This window comes from Symphalangus syndactylus, chromosome 5 (assembly GCF_028878055.3).
Source record: "Symphalangus syndactylus isolate Jambi chromosome 5, NHGRI_mSymSyn1-v2.1_pri, whole genome shotgun sequence".
NCBI classification, from domain to species: domain Eukaryota; kingdom Metazoa; phylum Chordata; class Mammalia; order Primates; family Hylobatidae; genus Symphalangus; species Symphalangus syndactylus.
In genome coordinates, this window is record NC_072427.2 from 145450001 (window position 1) to 145465881 (window position 15881).

The 15881-nt window shown below is 44.2% G+C and overlaps 2 protein-coding genes across 7 annotated transcripts in view; one reads left to right on the forward strand and one right to left on the reverse strand.

The window, feature by feature from the left end:
- Window positions 1-15881, forward strand: part of LOC129483376 (oxidized low-density lipoprotein receptor 1) — a 60255-nt gene that overhangs the window by 17918 nt on the left and 26456 nt on the right. Inside the window, exon 3 of one of the 4 annotated variants that reach the window (XM_063639667.1) lies at window positions 9366-9444. The exons of 1 other annotated variant lie outside the window; for it this stretch is intronic. In XM_063639667.1, the coding sequence (XP_063495737.1) occupies window positions 9395-9444 (50 nt within the window). In that variant the 5' untranslated portion in view covers window positions 9366-9394. Of the gene's footprint in view, window positions 1-9365; window positions 9445-15881 lie in introns of those variants that run through there. 2 more of the 4 variants (XM_063639668.1, XM_055280682.2) reach the window with 2 other exon arrangements.
- TMEM52B (transmembrane protein 52B) overlaps window positions 4407-15881 on the reverse strand; it is a 37209-nt gene continuing 25734 nt past the window's right edge. The window contains exons 2-5 of one of the 3 annotated variants that reach the window (XM_055280699.2): window positions 14185-14228; window positions 10787-10825; window positions 9558-9727; window positions 4407-6292 (exon numbers count right to left, since the gene is read on the reverse strand). In XM_055280699.2, the coding sequence (XP_055136674.1) occupies window positions 6069-6292; window positions 9558-9727; window positions 10787-10825; window positions 14185-14228 (477 nt within the window). In that variant the 3' untranslated portion in view covers window positions 4407-6068. Of the gene's footprint in view, window positions 6293-9557; window positions 9728-10786; window positions 10826-14184; window positions 14229-15881 lie in introns of those variants that run through there. The other 2 variants (XM_055280700.2, XR_010120872.1) reach the window with 2 other exon arrangements.

The following is a 15881-nucleotide window of genomic DNA, read 5'->3' on the forward strand; positions in this document are numbered from 1 at the left end:
AGAGGGGCCAGTGAATTTCCTCTGCTTAAAATTATAGGAGAGACCTAGAGAACAATTGTGTTAAAAATCATGTTTTAACCACTTTGTTACTTTTTTTTTTTTTCAATTGAGCACAGCTTAGAATTCTGTTGGAAAAAAAAAAAGATCATCATTTTACCACCACCTCAATGTTCCTTTTCATGCTCATCATCATGGTTTTTTTTTTTTGAAACAGAGTCTTGCTCTGCCACCCAGGCTGGAGTGCAGTGGTATGAGCTTGGCTCACATCAACCCCTATCTACTGGGTTCAAGTCATTCTCCTGCCTCAGCCTCCTGAGTGTCTGGGATCACAGGCGTGTGCCACAATGCCTGGCTAATTTTTGTATATTTAGTAGAGACAGGGTTTCACTATGTTGGCCAGGCTGGTTTCGAACTCCTGACCTCAGGTGATCCACCCGCCTTGGCATCCCAAAGTGCTGGGATAACAGGCGTGAGCCACTATGCCCAGCAAGCTCCCCATTTTTAACTAGGATTTTTACAATATGCTCCTAGTCAGGGTTAAGATCTGCCTTCCTCACATTTCAGCTAAGACCTCAAACTTTCATCAGGGTATCTTTCTTAAAAAACTGATCGCATAATGGAGCTTTCCTGCATATAAAACGTTAAGTCACGCCTCATTGTCTTCAAGTTCAGTTACCGAATTGCTTGGTGCAAGGCTGAGCAGTGTGCCACTTCAACTTCGTGTGCTGCTCTCCCTTTACAGTACACAACTCATACTAAACTACTATATGCTAAAGGGAAGAAACTGGTGGAAAGTGAAAAATTAAAGGAGTGAGAGGGAAAAAGATCAAGAGGGTGAGGATGGGCAGAGATGATCTCATTCATGTCCATATATATAAATATACATTTTAACTTGATAGTTTCCAAACTTACATCCTCCTGTCCAAACCCCAGAGTCTCAGAGAGGCATAACCAACAGTTTCCATGCAATCTCCAGTGAATTGTCTTAAAAACATTACAAAGCTAAATGACTAATGTAAAATTTTTTTTTTTTTTTTTTTTTTTTTTTGAGACGGAGTCTCGCTTTTTCACCCAGGCTGGAGTGCAGTGGCGCGATCTCGGCTCACTGCAAGCGCTGCCTCCCGGGTTCACGCCATTCTCCTGCCTCAGCCTCTCCGAGTAGCTGGGACTACAGGCGCCCGCCACCACGCCCGGCTAATTTTTTGTATTTTTAGTAGAGACGGGGTTTCACCGTGGTCTCGATCTCCTGACCTCGTGATCCGCGAAATTTTTCTTTTTCATGAATTGAGGCTTTCCTCATTCAATTCCAAGGAAAACTTTGACTTATTCCATTAGCACGTTTGAGCTTCTTTTACTGTTTGGTGCAGTAGGACTTGTCTTAGATTAACTTGGTACGTATTTCACCAGCGAATGCCTTATTCCTCACTTTTAGAAATCATTGTTTAAATTTTCTCCTGAATCTGGTCTTCCTCCAGTCTTCTGCATACTAATAAATAGCTGTACATTCCATGCATCAGCTCAGGTAAATGATCTAGAAGTCATTCTTCACTTCCTTTCCTTTCCTTAATACATTTTCCTCTCCAATTCAGCAGCAAGTCCTGATGATCCTATCTCCAATATATCTCTCAAATTCCTACATTTATCTCTCTCTCTCCCTTTATTCACACCACACCCATCCTATCCCCAATCATCTCTTATCCACTATTCTTCAGTACCTCTGAAGACTTTCCCTGATCTTCTGACCTTTGACTTCTGACTTTCCCACTCCACTCCATTCTCCTGTAGCATTGAGAGTCATTGTCTTAAAATTCAAATTGCATCAAGTGACTTATTTAAAATCCTTCCACAGGCCAGGCGCGGTGGCTCATGCCTGTAATCCCAGCAGTTTGGGAGGTCGAGGCAGATGAATCACCTGAGGTCAGGAGTTGGAGACCAGTCTGGCCAACATAGTAAAACCCCGTCTCTACTAAAAATACAAAAATTAGCCGGGTGTGGTGGCTCATGCCTGTAGCTCCAGCTACTTGGGAGGCTGAGGCAGGTGAACCACTTGAACCCAGGAGGTGGAGGTTGCAGTGAGCCGAGATCATGCCACTGCACTCCAGCCTGGGCAACAGGAGGGAAACTCTGTAAAAAAAAAAAAAAAAAAAAAAAAAAAATACTTCCACCGCTTCTCAATACATGTAAAATACAGTCCAGACTTCTGGTCCGCAAGGTCTCTCCTTCTTCTTGAACTCTGTTTCCTGTAGCTGTCTCCCTTGCTCCCTATAATCAGCTACTCTACTCTCTCTCTTTTTTTTTTTTTTTTTTTTTTGACAGAGTCTCACTTTGTTGCCCAGGCTGGAGTGCAGTGGCACTATCTTGGCTCACTGCAACCTCTGCCTCCTGGGTTCAAGCAATTATCCTGCCTCAGCCTCCAGAGTAGCTGGGACTATAGGCGTGTGCCACCACACCCCACTAATTTTTGTATTTTTAGTAGATATGGGGTTTCACCATATTGGCCAGGCTGGTCTTGAATGCCTGACCTCAAATGATCCACCCTCCTTGGCCTCCCAAAGTGCTGGAATTATAGGCGTGAGCCACCACACCCAGCCTCTACTGTTTTTTCTTTTTCTTTTTTTTTTTTTAAGTTTCTCAGATTTACCAAGGCTTTTCTTATCTTCGAAAATGCCTTTCTTTTACTTTGCTTCTCCCAAGTATCCTCTACGCTCTCCTATCTGTTGTCCCCTTTCAGTCTTTGTTTAGCTCTTTGTATTTATAAATCTGCTACTATTTTATCTCGCTTTTTCTTAATATTCCTAAAAATTTAACTCTGTGAAGATGTAAACTCTGTGAAGACTGAGAGGCAGAGGCCCTGTTTGTTTTGCATGCTCTACACTATTCTTGGTACATAATTTCTTTTCTTTCTTTTTTTTTTTTTTAGAGACAAAGTCTCGCTCTGTTGCCCAGGCTGGAGTGCAGTGGCGCGATCTCGCCTCACTGCAACCTCCGCCTCCCAGGTTCAAGCGATTCTTCTGCCTCAGTCTCCTGAGTAGCTGGGATTACAGGCACGGGTCACTACGCCCAGCTAATTTTTGTTTTTTTAGTAGAGACGGGAGTTTCACCGTGTTGGTCAGGCTGGTCTCAAACTCCTGACCTTGTGATCCGCCCTCTTCGGCCTCCCAAAGTGCTGGGATTGCAGGCATGAGCCGCCGTGCCCAGCTGGTACATAATTTCTTAAATCATACTTGCTGGACACACACAAAACCTGTTAAATGATTGTAATGCAAGCACAACTAAAATTATTATTTATTTATTTTTATTATTTTTTTTTTTTGAGATGGAGTTTTGCTCTTATTGCCCAGGCTGGGGTGCAGTGGCATGATCTCGGCTCACTGCAACCACCACCTCCCAGGTTCAAGCGATTCTCTTGCCTCAGCCTCCTGAATAGCTGGGACTACAGGCCCGCACCACCACGCCTGGCTAATTTTTGTATTTTTAGTAGAGACGGGATTACACCATGTTGGCCAGGCTAGTCTGGAACTCCTGACTTCAAGTGATCCACCCACCTTGGCCTCCCAAAGTGCTGGGATTACAGGCATGAGCCACTGTGCCCAGCCGAGCCAGTGTTTAAAGAGTAGATGTGAAGAAAGTTAAAAAGGATTTTTAAAAATTCAGAACAATGATGATGGTGATGGAGGTGATTAACAGATGTATTAGATTCAGTATAGAAAGAATTGAGGCCAAAGGGGTGCAAATAACTAGTGACCAAATGGGAGAGTTACAGAAGTGAGAGACTCCATGTGACTGAGGAGCAGCGCATGTGAAGCAGATTAGGAAAAGGCACATTATGGGATGGAGATAGGGGACAGAGTAGTAGCATGTCATGGTTGGAAGTGATTCTATATTTCAAATAAGGTGGTAGGGGCTAGGGAGTGGGTGTGCAGAAGAGACATTCCTTTAGGATAAGACTTTATAGGCAAAATTTCCCCCAAGATTTTCTAATGCCAATGAACGTTTTACCTTTGCCAAGTCTGTGGTGTCCTGGTGCCTTAATAGAAGAGCCTAGAATGTCTTTTGGAATGTGTCTTTGATGACTAAATGACTCATTTGGCAAGCAGTAAAACAAGGTCACTTCAGGCGCTCTTAGCAATTCATGCATTTTAATAATTCCCAGAGCCAATTTGTTAAATGACTCAGGATAATTTCAGATCAACAGCAGGTTATACTCAGAACATTTTTCCCTCCGGGCTGAGCGAGCATTCCAAGAATGTAGTTAACAAGGAGCTGCATAATCAGCCAATTCTTGGCTCTGTGTTGCCTCCCTGAGTTCTGGAGTTAATTAATTGCCTAATAAACAATAAGTTTTCTCAAATATTCCTTACCTCTACCCAGAACATATTAAGAGGAATCACTTATATCTGTTGTTGTTTACCTCAATCAACAAGTATTTATTGATAAATATAAAGCCATTTCAGGTGTGACAACAGTAACACAGCTGGCAAAAGGATAAATGGGAACATAGCTCTCAGATAAGTCATAGCAGGCAAGGGAAGGTTAGATGACAGTAGGAAGAATAACATACATATGCATAACACTTTACAAATCATGCCACATATATGTAGCTGCTTTGATCTTCACAACAAGCTTCTGAGGTGTTATTATTCCCCATTTTTTAGGTGAGAAAATGGCTTTAAAGACTTCAGGCCTGGAGCGGTGGGTCAGGCCTGTAATTCCAGCACTTTGGGAGGCCAAGGTGGGCGGATCACCTGACGTCAGGAGTTCTAGACCAGCCTGGCCAACATGGTGAAACCCCCTCTCCACTAAAAATACAAAAATTAGCTGGGCACGGTGGCAGGCAACTGTAATCCCAGCTACTCGGGAAGCTGAGGCAGATGAATCGCTTGAATCTGGGAGGTAGAGGTTGCAGTGAGCTGAGATCATGCCATTGCATCCCAGCCTGGGCTACAACAGCAAAACTCCATCTCAAAAAAAAAAAAAAAAAAAAGGATTTCAGTGACTTTTCTAAGGTGAGTAGTTTTTCCCTAAATGTGCATCACTTTCTTGATTTTCCAATAATAATACTTTGGGAGGTGGTATGTTATATGGATAGATTAGCACTATACTGCGGCATGGTCCATGAGCTTAGTTCAGCATTTAGTTTTTGCTCCAAGAACTTGAGAGATGTGCAGATAGGCTCAAAGGAGAGAGTGTATTTTCCACAATGGCTCCACTAGGTGGCAGTGAGGGCCCCCACTAGAGACTAGCATGTGTCACTATAGAAGTGTTGTGGCTTTAAGTGGTCCAGGCAAAACAGGAAAGAAGTAAAGCAACACTATTCCTTCAGAGTTAAAACAGGGTGCATGTATACATGCATGTGTGCACACATATGTGTTTGCAGTGCGGAGGAACTGAAGAATTAATCCAACTGTTACTGCACAGTATGGAGTTTTTCATACTGCTGAGGGGTAGGACTGGAGGGATAGAAAGACTGATATTTGGCACTTAAATACTATACTGTGTTCTCTTAGCCCATATCAGCAATCCCATCCCTAGCTTTTAGATATCCGAGTGGGTATGTTGTGCTGTCTAAGATGATCGTTGTCATTCGGTGTAAAATCGATTGCTGTCTCAGGAGGAAAGATGCATGCATTCAGTGCATTAATGTCGATGGCTGTGCTAACACTGTTGTCTTTTCCAGTTTACCACAATGGATTAGCTGACAGAGAGAGATACAACTTGTAGTATCATGTGGGTACAGGAATTTTATATGCACTCAATAGTTGAAGGAATTCAAGACACCTTGATGCTTTCCTGGTTTAGTAGTAATCAGTGTGGCTAGACATTACTTGCAGATTTTGGCCATTGGATACAAAATTCGAGTTCCCAATTAGAGCATTCCGTATCAGAAGATATAAAGGCCTGTGAATGAAGAGTAAGAACCATATTTCCCATAGAATGATGGTGTTAGATGCCATCCTAAAACTTCTGAGGATTAGAAAAGTATGTGTTCCATTTTCCCACAGACTCTGGACATAACTCCACCCCTATTTATAAAATGACAGCCCTCATCAGTTCCAAGAGTCAACTATTCAAGTTGACTCCTTCTCTATTGGAGGCAGCTGCTTTTCTTCAGGCACTGGGGGTAGATCAGGTGCTTTCTGCCCGCACCTGGCTACTGTGAAGCGACTCATGTGAAGAGCTTCTTCATATCCTGGGAGGGTGTCCAAAGAGGAGGGCAGCTGGCCCAGGGAGCTGTGGGAGTGAGCCACAGCCAGGATCCTCCGAGCTGCAGGGCCAAACACCGACTGCAGAGCTGTGAAGAAAGAAGGAACAGAGCTAAGAAACTAAGGGAAATGGGACACCCTCAGACAGCAGAGACTTACTTCACACTTAACTGTCGCTTCATTTTTAACAAGTGTCCAAACTCATTGTCACTCCTTGCCCCAAATTTTATGAATATCCTTTGAAGCATGTTTGCAACCCAGCTTCCTGCCCTGCTAGAAGGACCTGATTTCTCTGGTATCCTCAATCTAAAGAATGTTTCTGCAACTCTCTCTTTTTTTTTTTTTTTTTTTTGAGATGGAGTTTCGCTTTTGTTGCCCAGGCTAGAGTGCAGTGGCGGATCTTGGCTCATTGCAACCTCCACCTCCTGGGTTCAAGCAATTTTCCTGCCTCAGCCTCCCAAGTAGCTGGGATTACAGGCACGCACCACCATACCCAGCTAATTTTTGTATGTTTAGTAGAGACGGGGTTTCACTATGTTGGCCAGGCTGGTCTTGAACTCCTGACCTCAGGTGATCCACCCGCCTCGGCCTCCCAAAGTGCTGGGATTACAGGAGTGAGCCACCGCGCCCGGCCAAGAATGTTTCTGCATCTCAACCCTGCCATTTCCCCTTTCAGACTTAGATCGCTTTCCCCCAGCCCCCGATACTATAGACTCCTTAGGATTATTTATTTTTACCTCATTTCTTTTTTTTTTTTTTTTTTAGACAGGGTCTCACCCTGTCACCCAGGTTGGAGGGCAGTGGCACGATCTTGGCTCACTGCAACCTCTGCCTCCCAGGTTCAAACAATTCTCTCCTGCCTCAGCCTCCCGAGTAGTTGGGATTACAGGCATGTGCCAACGTGCCTGGCTAATTTTTGTATTTTTAGTAGAGGTGGGGTTTCACCATGTTGGCCTGTCTGGTCTCAATTTCCTGACCTCAAATAATCCACCTGCCTCGGCCTCCCAAAGTTCTGGGATTACAAGCATGAGCCACCGTGCCCAGCTATCTTTTTTCTTTTTCTTTTTCTTCTTTTTCTCCCTTCCTCTCTCTCTCCCTCCCTCCCTCCCTTCCTTCCTTCTTTCTTTTTTTTTTTTTTTTTTTTTTTTGAGACGGAGTCTCGCTCTGTCGCCCAGGCTGGAGTGCAGTGGCGCCATCTCGGCTCACTGCAAGCTCCGCCTCCCAGGTTCACGCCATTCTCCTGCCTCAGCCTCCCAAGTAGCTGGGACTACAGGCGCCCGCCACTACGCCCGGCTAATTTTTCTGTATTTTTAGTAGAGACAGGGTTTCACCTGTTAGCCAGGATGGTCTCGATCTCCTGACCTCGTGATCCGCCCGCCTCGGCCTCCCAAAGTGCTGGGATTACAGGCGTGAGCCACCGCACCCGGCCCCCTTCCTTCTTTCCTTCCTTCCTTCCTTCTCTCTCTCTTTCTTTCTTTCCTTTTTTTTTTTTTTTTTTTTTTGATAGTGTCTCACTCTGTAGCCCAAGCTGGAGTGATGTGGCTTCATCTTGGCTCACTGAAACCTCCAACTCCTGGGCTCAAATGATTCTCGTGCCTCAGCCTCCGGAGTAGCTGGGACTACAAGCCCGTGCCACCACACCTGGCTAAATTTTGTATTTTAATAGGGACGGGGTTTCGCCATGTTGACCAGGGTGGTCTCAAACTGAGCTCAGGCGATCCACTCACCTCGGCCTGAGAAACCGTGCCCAGCCTTGGTTATCTTTTTTTCCTAAGATGACAGTGAGAAAGGGGAGGTAGGAAAGGTGAACAGCAACACATCATATCATTCTATTTTGTTGTTGTTGTTATTGTTTTGAGACAGGGTCTTGCTCTGTGGCTCACCCAGGCTGGAGTGCAGTGGCACGATCTCGGCTCACTTCAACCTTTGCCTCCCGGGTTCAAGCCAGCGTCACACCTCAGCTTCCCGAGTAGCTGGGATTGCAGGTGCGTGCCACCACGCCCGGCTAGTTTTTGTATTTTTAGTAGAGACGAGGTTTCACCATGTTGACCAGGTTGGTCTTGAACTCCTGACTTCAAGTAAGCCACCGCCTCAGCCTCCCAAAGTGCTGGGATTACAGGCATGAGCCACTGCGCCCAGCCATCACTCTCTTTTCAAAATAAATATCCACGTTTTGCCAGCTGGTGTTCTGACTGGTACTTGCTCCTCAATTTTAGGAAAGAACATAGTCCCGGCACAGGGGCTCATGCTTGTAATCTCAGCATTTTGGGAGGCAGAGGCAGGTGGATCATGAGGTCAGGAGTCAGACCAGCCTGGTCAACATGGTAAATTGTCTCTACCAAGAATAAAATAAATAAATAAATAAATACAAATTTTAAAAAAATTAGCCTGGCGTGGTGGTGGCTGCTTGTAATCCCAGCTACTCAGGAGGCTGAGGCATGAGAATCTCTTCAACCCAGGAGGCGGAGGTTGCAGTGAGCTGAGATCCCACCACTGCACTCCAGCCTGGGCAACAGAGGGAGACTCCGTCTCAAAAAAAAAAGTAACCATTTTGGCCAGGCATGGTGGCTCACGCCTGTAATCCCAGCACTTTATGAGGCGGAGGTCGGTGGATCACAAGGTCAGGAGTTCGAGACCAGCCTGACCAAGATGGTGAAACCTCATGTCTACTAAAAATACAAAAATTAGCTAGGCGTGGTGCAGGTGCCTGTAATCTCAGCTACTCTGGAGGCTAAGGGAGAGAACTGCTTGAACCCAGAAGGTGGAGGTTGCAGTGAGCCTGAGATTGCACCACTGCACTCCAGTCTGGGTGACAGAATGAGACTCCATCTCAAAAAAAAGAGAAAGTAATGGAAAGAACAGAACCGCAGAAGAAAAGGGAAAGTGTCTTATAATCATTGAGAAAATGTTAAGGCTAAAATTTAGTGTATCGAGACTTGAAGAATAAAAAACTGAAAGTATATGCCATTAATTTCTTTAAAAATATAAAATAGTATAAATAATAGAAAAAGTAGATTTCACAAAATCCAAGACATTTTGAAAAAGGCATCTGTTTGGAGTTCAAAATAGTTTTTAGCAAAGTAACTATTTATAAACTGGCTAATTCTTCCTATTCAATATTTCCAATAGCCTCTAATATTTCACTTCTTTCTTTATCATCAGCCAGACAGAGTCTTGAGAACACAGCTTCAATGACAGCCCAGGTCACCACACCATCAGGCTTCTGGGAATCGAAACTATTGTGAGTCCTGGAATCTTTAATATTACTCGATCAGTGGTTCTACACTTTTGCACCCTTTTCATTATTCCTTTAAACTGGGTCCTTCTCCCAGGTTAAAAGGTCAATGTACTCACATGTGATAGTGCTCTGGAGAGTGCTGTCGTGATCGAAAGCAATGACGGTCACTTCATAGGGTGCTGGGCCCCCATCTTCCCCATTTTGCTGGCGGCTCAGACAGCAGCAGCGGAAGCACAGGGACGTCAGGCCACACAGGAGAAGCAGCGCGCCAATTACCACCAGCAACCTGCAAAAGCCCACGGGGCAACTGGGAGTGCTGGGATCTGGCTTTTTTCCCACCTCTGCTGTAACCAGTCTTTAATGTCTGTGTTTTGATTCTTGTTTAAATATTTCATAGAATAATTATAAATATTTTAATTTATAATTTTAATCTCAAGGCTTTCGCTTTATAGATACACCTCCTAATTTTGTCTGCTGCAGTAAGTCAATTCATTAGAACAAATAATAAGACATTTAAGGTAGTTTGGGGGGGCTACTTTTTTTTCTTTTCTGAGACAGAGTCTTGCTCTGTTGCCCAGGCTGGAGTGAAGTGGCACGATCTCAGCCTCTTGAGTAGCCAGTACTATAGGCACGTGCCATCACACTCGACTAATTTTTTTTTTTTTTTTTTTAGACGGAGTTTTGCTCTTGTTGCCCAGGCTGAAGTGCAACGGCGTGATTTCAGCTCACCGCAACCTCTGCCTCCTGGGTTCAGGCGATTCTCCTGCCGAAACCTCCCAAATACCTGGGATTACAGGCATGTGCCACCACGCCCAGCTAATTTTGTATTTTTAGTAGAGACAGAGTTTCTCCAGTTTGGTCAGGCTGGTCTCGAACTCCTGACCTCAGGTAATCCACTGTCTCAGCCTCCCAAAGTGCTAGGATTACAGGCGTGAACCACCATGTCCGACTTTTTTTGTATTTTTAATACAGATGGGGTTTCTTTATTTTGCCCAGGCTGGTCTCGAACTCCTGGCCTCAAAGTGATCTGCCTGCCTCAGCCTCCCAAAGTGTTGGGATTACAGGCGTGAGCCACCGTGCCCCGCCAGGCTCTGCTTTTTAATTCAGTAAAGTAATCTCCTTTGTGGAGATATTTCTAGAACAGACTCTGAGGGAAGGACACAATAATGGTTTGATGTTTGTGGACGAGATGGTATTGAAAAAGGAAATCCTGACATATTGTCACATAGGCAGTGATGAAGTAATGAAATCTTACTCCATGAGATGCTAAGTAAGTAGGCAGGTTGTCATTTTTAATGGTCTTGAGGAATACAGTGTCTTTCTGGGTATTATAAGTGAAACTTACCATATATACCAGAGATGTACCCAGTCTGTGGTCAGGCAACTATAAAGAAAGAATAAAGTTTTCTACATTAAAAAAATAGTCAATCCCTGTTATAACTCCAGATTCAGAAATATGAGTTACAATATGATGTGATACCTTGTTGTAATAAAAGCACCATGGGTTATGTTTTTAAAATTCAATGTAGCTACTTGAATCTTTTGCCAAATGATATGCTTTAAATAGTGGCATTGTCCAAGTCATTTTGTAAATCATTATAAAACAAACTACTGATCATTGGAAGTGTTCATAGAAAACATGTCTGTGCCTATTGCAAACATTTATGATAAAAATGACCAAGAAGGGGCCAGGTGCAGTGCCTCATGCCTGTAATCCCAGCACTTTGGGAGGCTGAGGCAGGCAGATCACGAGGTCAGGAGTTGGAGACCAGCCTGGCCAACACAGTGAAACCCCATCTCTACTAAAAATACAAAAATTAGCCGGCCGTGGTAACGCCATCTCAAAAAGAAAAAAAAAAAAATACCAAGAAAGAACTTGGAATGCAAGTTTACAAAGAGTAACTTTGAAAATGGATGTGAAAGTTAAGGCTTGTGTATATTTCAGGTCAATAAAATGTAAACATAAAGAAAATTTCAGTTATGAGTATGAAAGTCATACAATCACATTTGTAATTTATCTTTTGCAAGCTGTTGCAACACTCCCACTGAGAATGTGGGAAAAAAAAACTTAGTTTCTTCCTGCTATATTCTCCCAACCCTCTGACACCAGATGTGGGTGGGTGGGGATTTCCGCACACACCGGGCAAGCAATCTTCCAGCAACAGACAACAGCTGAATGTCCAGTAATTCAATTCAATTCCAACACCACCTGCCTGGAGATAGGATCCGATCCCATAGGGTGAGGACTCCGTCCCCTAGACGGCTCCCCAAAATTCTGATGCTAATCACAAGTTGTTTTGCCTGTGCTTCTGACCTGCTGGTTATAAATTGGGGGTTCCCTGACTCCCTCTTGGGGTTGCATTAATTTGTTTTTTTTTTTTTTTTTTTTGAGACGGAGTCTCGCTCTTTCACCCAGGCTGGAGTGCAGTGGCGCAATCTCGGCTCACTGCAGGCTCCGCCCCGCGGAGTTCACGCCATTCTCCTGCCTCAGCCTCCTGCGTAGCTGGGACTACAGGCGCCCGCCACCTCACCCGGCTAATTTTTTGTATTTTTAGTAGAGACGGGGTTTCACCTTGTTAGCCAGGATGGTCTCGATCTCCTGACCTCGTGATCCGCCTGCCTCGGCCTCCCAAAGTGCTGGGATTACAGGCGTGAGCCACCGCGCCCGGCCGGGTTGCATTAATTTGTTAGAGCAGCTCACAGAACTCAGGGAAACACTTACCTACATCTGCAGTTTATTACAAAGAATATTACTGAGGATGCGGATGAAGAGATGCGTAGAGCAAAGCATGTGGGAAGGGGCACGGAGCTCGCATGTCTTCCGAGCGCACCACCCTTCAGAAACCACCACCTGTTCAGCTGTGCGGAAACTCTTCAAATCCATCCTTTGGGAGTTTTATGAAAGCCTTATTATGTAGGCGTGATTGATTAAATCGTTGGCCATTGATGGTCAACTTAAACTTCAGCCCCTTTACTTTCCTTGGATGTAGAGGGGTGTGGCTTTAAGCATTCTGCCTTGGTCCTTCCAATGACCAGCCCCATCCTAAATCTACCTAGGGGCAGGCCAGGTGCGGTGGCTCACGCCTGTAATCCCAGCAATTTGGGAGGCCGAGGCGGGCGGATCACGAGGTCAGGAGATCGAGACCATGGTGAAACCCCGTCTCTACTAAAAATACAAAAAATTAGCTGGGCGCAGTGGCGGGCGCCTGTAGTCCCAGCTACTCAGGAGGCTGAGGCGGGAGAATGGCGTGAACCCGGGAGGCGGAGCTTGCAGTGAGCCGAGATTGCGCCACTGCACCATCCAGCCTGGGCGACAGAGTGAGACTCCGTCTCAAAAAAAAAAAAAAAAAAAAAAAAAAAATCTACCTAGGGGCTGCCAGCCACCAATCAACTCATTAGCATGCAAAATGATGCTACTTACTTTGGGGATTTTAGAAGTTGTATGCTAGGACATAGGGACAAAACCAAATATATATTCTCACAATATCACACCCACCGTAAAGAGTACCCTAATGTTTCACATCCAGGATCAAAACTAATATGCATATCCACTGAGACCAAACAGGAAGAGGGAAAAAAGTAGAAGCCAACTTTACCATGATGAAAGCTAAATAATGTTCTGAGTTCACTATGGCAATTGTAAATTTTCTCTGTAAGAATGCAAAAAATAGGGATTGTATGGGAGAAGGAGTAGAAGATAAGGTCAGGAATTGGAGAATGAGGAGAGGCAAAGTATTTGTGTATCTTTGAAGAGTAGCAAATTTTGTTATTTAATAATTCTTTCTGATACATGCATCTACTGAAATCTAGTGAATCTATTTTTATTCTCTGGTGACACATTTATAGAAAATATAGTTTTGTTTTTTTTTTTCACTGAACAATGACTCCTCTTGGTTTACCCACATTTCTCACTTGTTGAAAACTCCTCTAGTTCTAATTAGATTCTGGTTTATAGGAAAGGACTCTTCCTGTGGTGGAAGATGTGTAAAACTTCAGACAGCAGGTGTCAAGCAGTCAACACCCAATGGGCATGTGACAGGTAATCAAGGCCATCACCCTTTCCCTAGGTTTAACAGACCTGGCTATCGGGAAACCCTTCCCATGGCTAAATATGTATTGTTCTTCATCCCAAACACGTTTTTATTCAAAGTGCCACTACTTTTTAAAATTTGTATTTTATAGTTCCTTTTAGTGGAATAATTCTTCTGCATTTTTATCTTCATGTCCTCCGTGTCTACATAAGACCTAAGTGTGACAGGTTTGGATTAGTTGATAACTACATCAAAGTGATAGCTAAATGAAGTCTGCCCAATAAATGTTAACATGCCCTAAAAACTAGAAAATACTTTCCCAATTTAGAGTAATAATGTTACTTTGGAAATCACCCAAATGTATATGCCAGTGACTAGATACTAAACCCAGTCTGTCCTGGTGAGTCACTGAGAAGCAGGGCTAAGGAAGTCTTTTGCAAGTCTCTATGACTGTATAAGTTGAGATTAATCGTGCTGCTTTGATGGGAAGATTGGCTTTGGGTAAAAACGTGCTGTCAGCAGTGTTATTTTGAGCGCTTAAGATGACAAAAACACATGTCTTTATTTTGTGATACCTCATCTATGAGATCTATTACTTAAGTAAAAATAAATAAAAGGAAGTCATAGATGTCTAATGACATCTCGACTCTCTTTTGGGGTAGTGATGTTTTGGTCTGTTGCTTCTTCCTCCCGGCTTGAACTCTATACTTACTGTTCAGGATTACCACAGTTTTCCTCGCATCTCGTCCCAGAAAGCTGTAGAAAGAGAAATTGTCTTATACAGGGAAATTGTTTTGTCCACTGTGTTCAGCTGCCTACCAATCATCTCTCATGGTTGTGCTGTGTTAGTTCAACCAGTAAGAAGGTCACGGTCATAGGGGCGCTCTATTTAGGGCTGCCATTTTAATTTCTCCCATACCTGCTGGCTTTTGTACTTGAGGTAAGGGAACCTTGAAGAACAAATATCTCATCTGTTGTGCTGGTGGTGGGCGAGCATCACCCTTTGTGAATGAGAGGTAGCCATTTACACTAATTTGTTTGTAGTAGAAAATTCCTGATCTCTCTGTCCCTTAGGATATTGCTATTGTCCTCCTAATTCCTGCCCAGTTGAATTCTACACCACTGCTCTTTTTTTTCATCCTCTTAGTGTGACAATGACTATACAAAGGAAGAAGGGGAAAAGCGAGGGGGCCAGTGGGACAGAGGGTCTTATTTATTGAATAGCTACTAGATGCCACTCAGACTGCTAACAACTCTTTTTTTTTTTTTTTTTTTTTTTTTGAGTCTTGCTCTGTCACCCAGGCTGGAGTGCAGTGGCGTGATCTTGGCTCACTGCAACCTCCACCTCCCGGGTTCAAGCAATTCTCCTGCCTCAGCCTCCCGAGTAGCTGGGACTACAGGCACGTGCCACCACGCCTGGTTAATTTTTGTATTTTTAGTAGAGGCAGGGTTTCACCATGTTGGCCAGGCTAGTCTCGAATGCCTGACCTCAAGTGATCCACCCACCTCCGCCTCCTAAAGTGTTGCTGGGATTACAGGCATGAGCCACCGTGCCCAGCCATGAACTCTTAATATTTCGTAACATTTAATCACAATAACCCTCTTGGTGGGTATATTTAACCTTATCTTGAAAGGTTAAGGGACTAAGGCACAGGGTTTTAAGTAATGTGACCAGGCCAGGCGTGGTGGCTCACACCTGTAATCCCAGCACTTTGGGAGGCCAACGTGGGCAGATCACGAGGTCAGGAGTTCAAGACTAGCCTGGCCAACATGGTGAAATCCCGTCTCTATGAAAAATACAAAAATTAGCCAGGCGTGGTGATGTGCACCTGTAATCCCAGCTACTCTGGAGGATGAGGCAGGAGAGTTGCTTAAACCCAGCAAGTGGAGGTTGCAGTGAGCCGAGATCATGCCACTGCACTCCAGCCTAGGCGAGCAAGACTCCGTCTTGGAAAAAAAAAAAAAAAAAAAAGAAATGTGACCAAATATACACACCTATTGATGCAGACAGAATTCAAATCAAACTCGATCATAGATATGTGTTGGATGAATTAATAGCACTGGGGACAAGTTTGCTCTAACAATTCCTTGACATTGCTATCAAGTCCGTTCTACTCCTTTTACAGAAAACAAAAAAAAAACAAACAAAACTGTCCACTCTTTCTTCTACCTGATTTTTTAGTTGACTTCCTCTTTCAAAAACCCATTCAAGGCTGGGTGCAGTGGCTCGCACCTGTAATCCCACCTCTTTGAGAGGCCGAGGTGGGTGGATCACTTGAGGTCAGGGGTTCGAAATCAGCCTGACCAACATGGTGAAACCCCGTGTCTACTAAAAAAATACAAAATTAGCCAGGCATGGTGGTGCATGCCTGTAATCCCAGCTACTCGGGAGACTGAGGCAAGAGAATT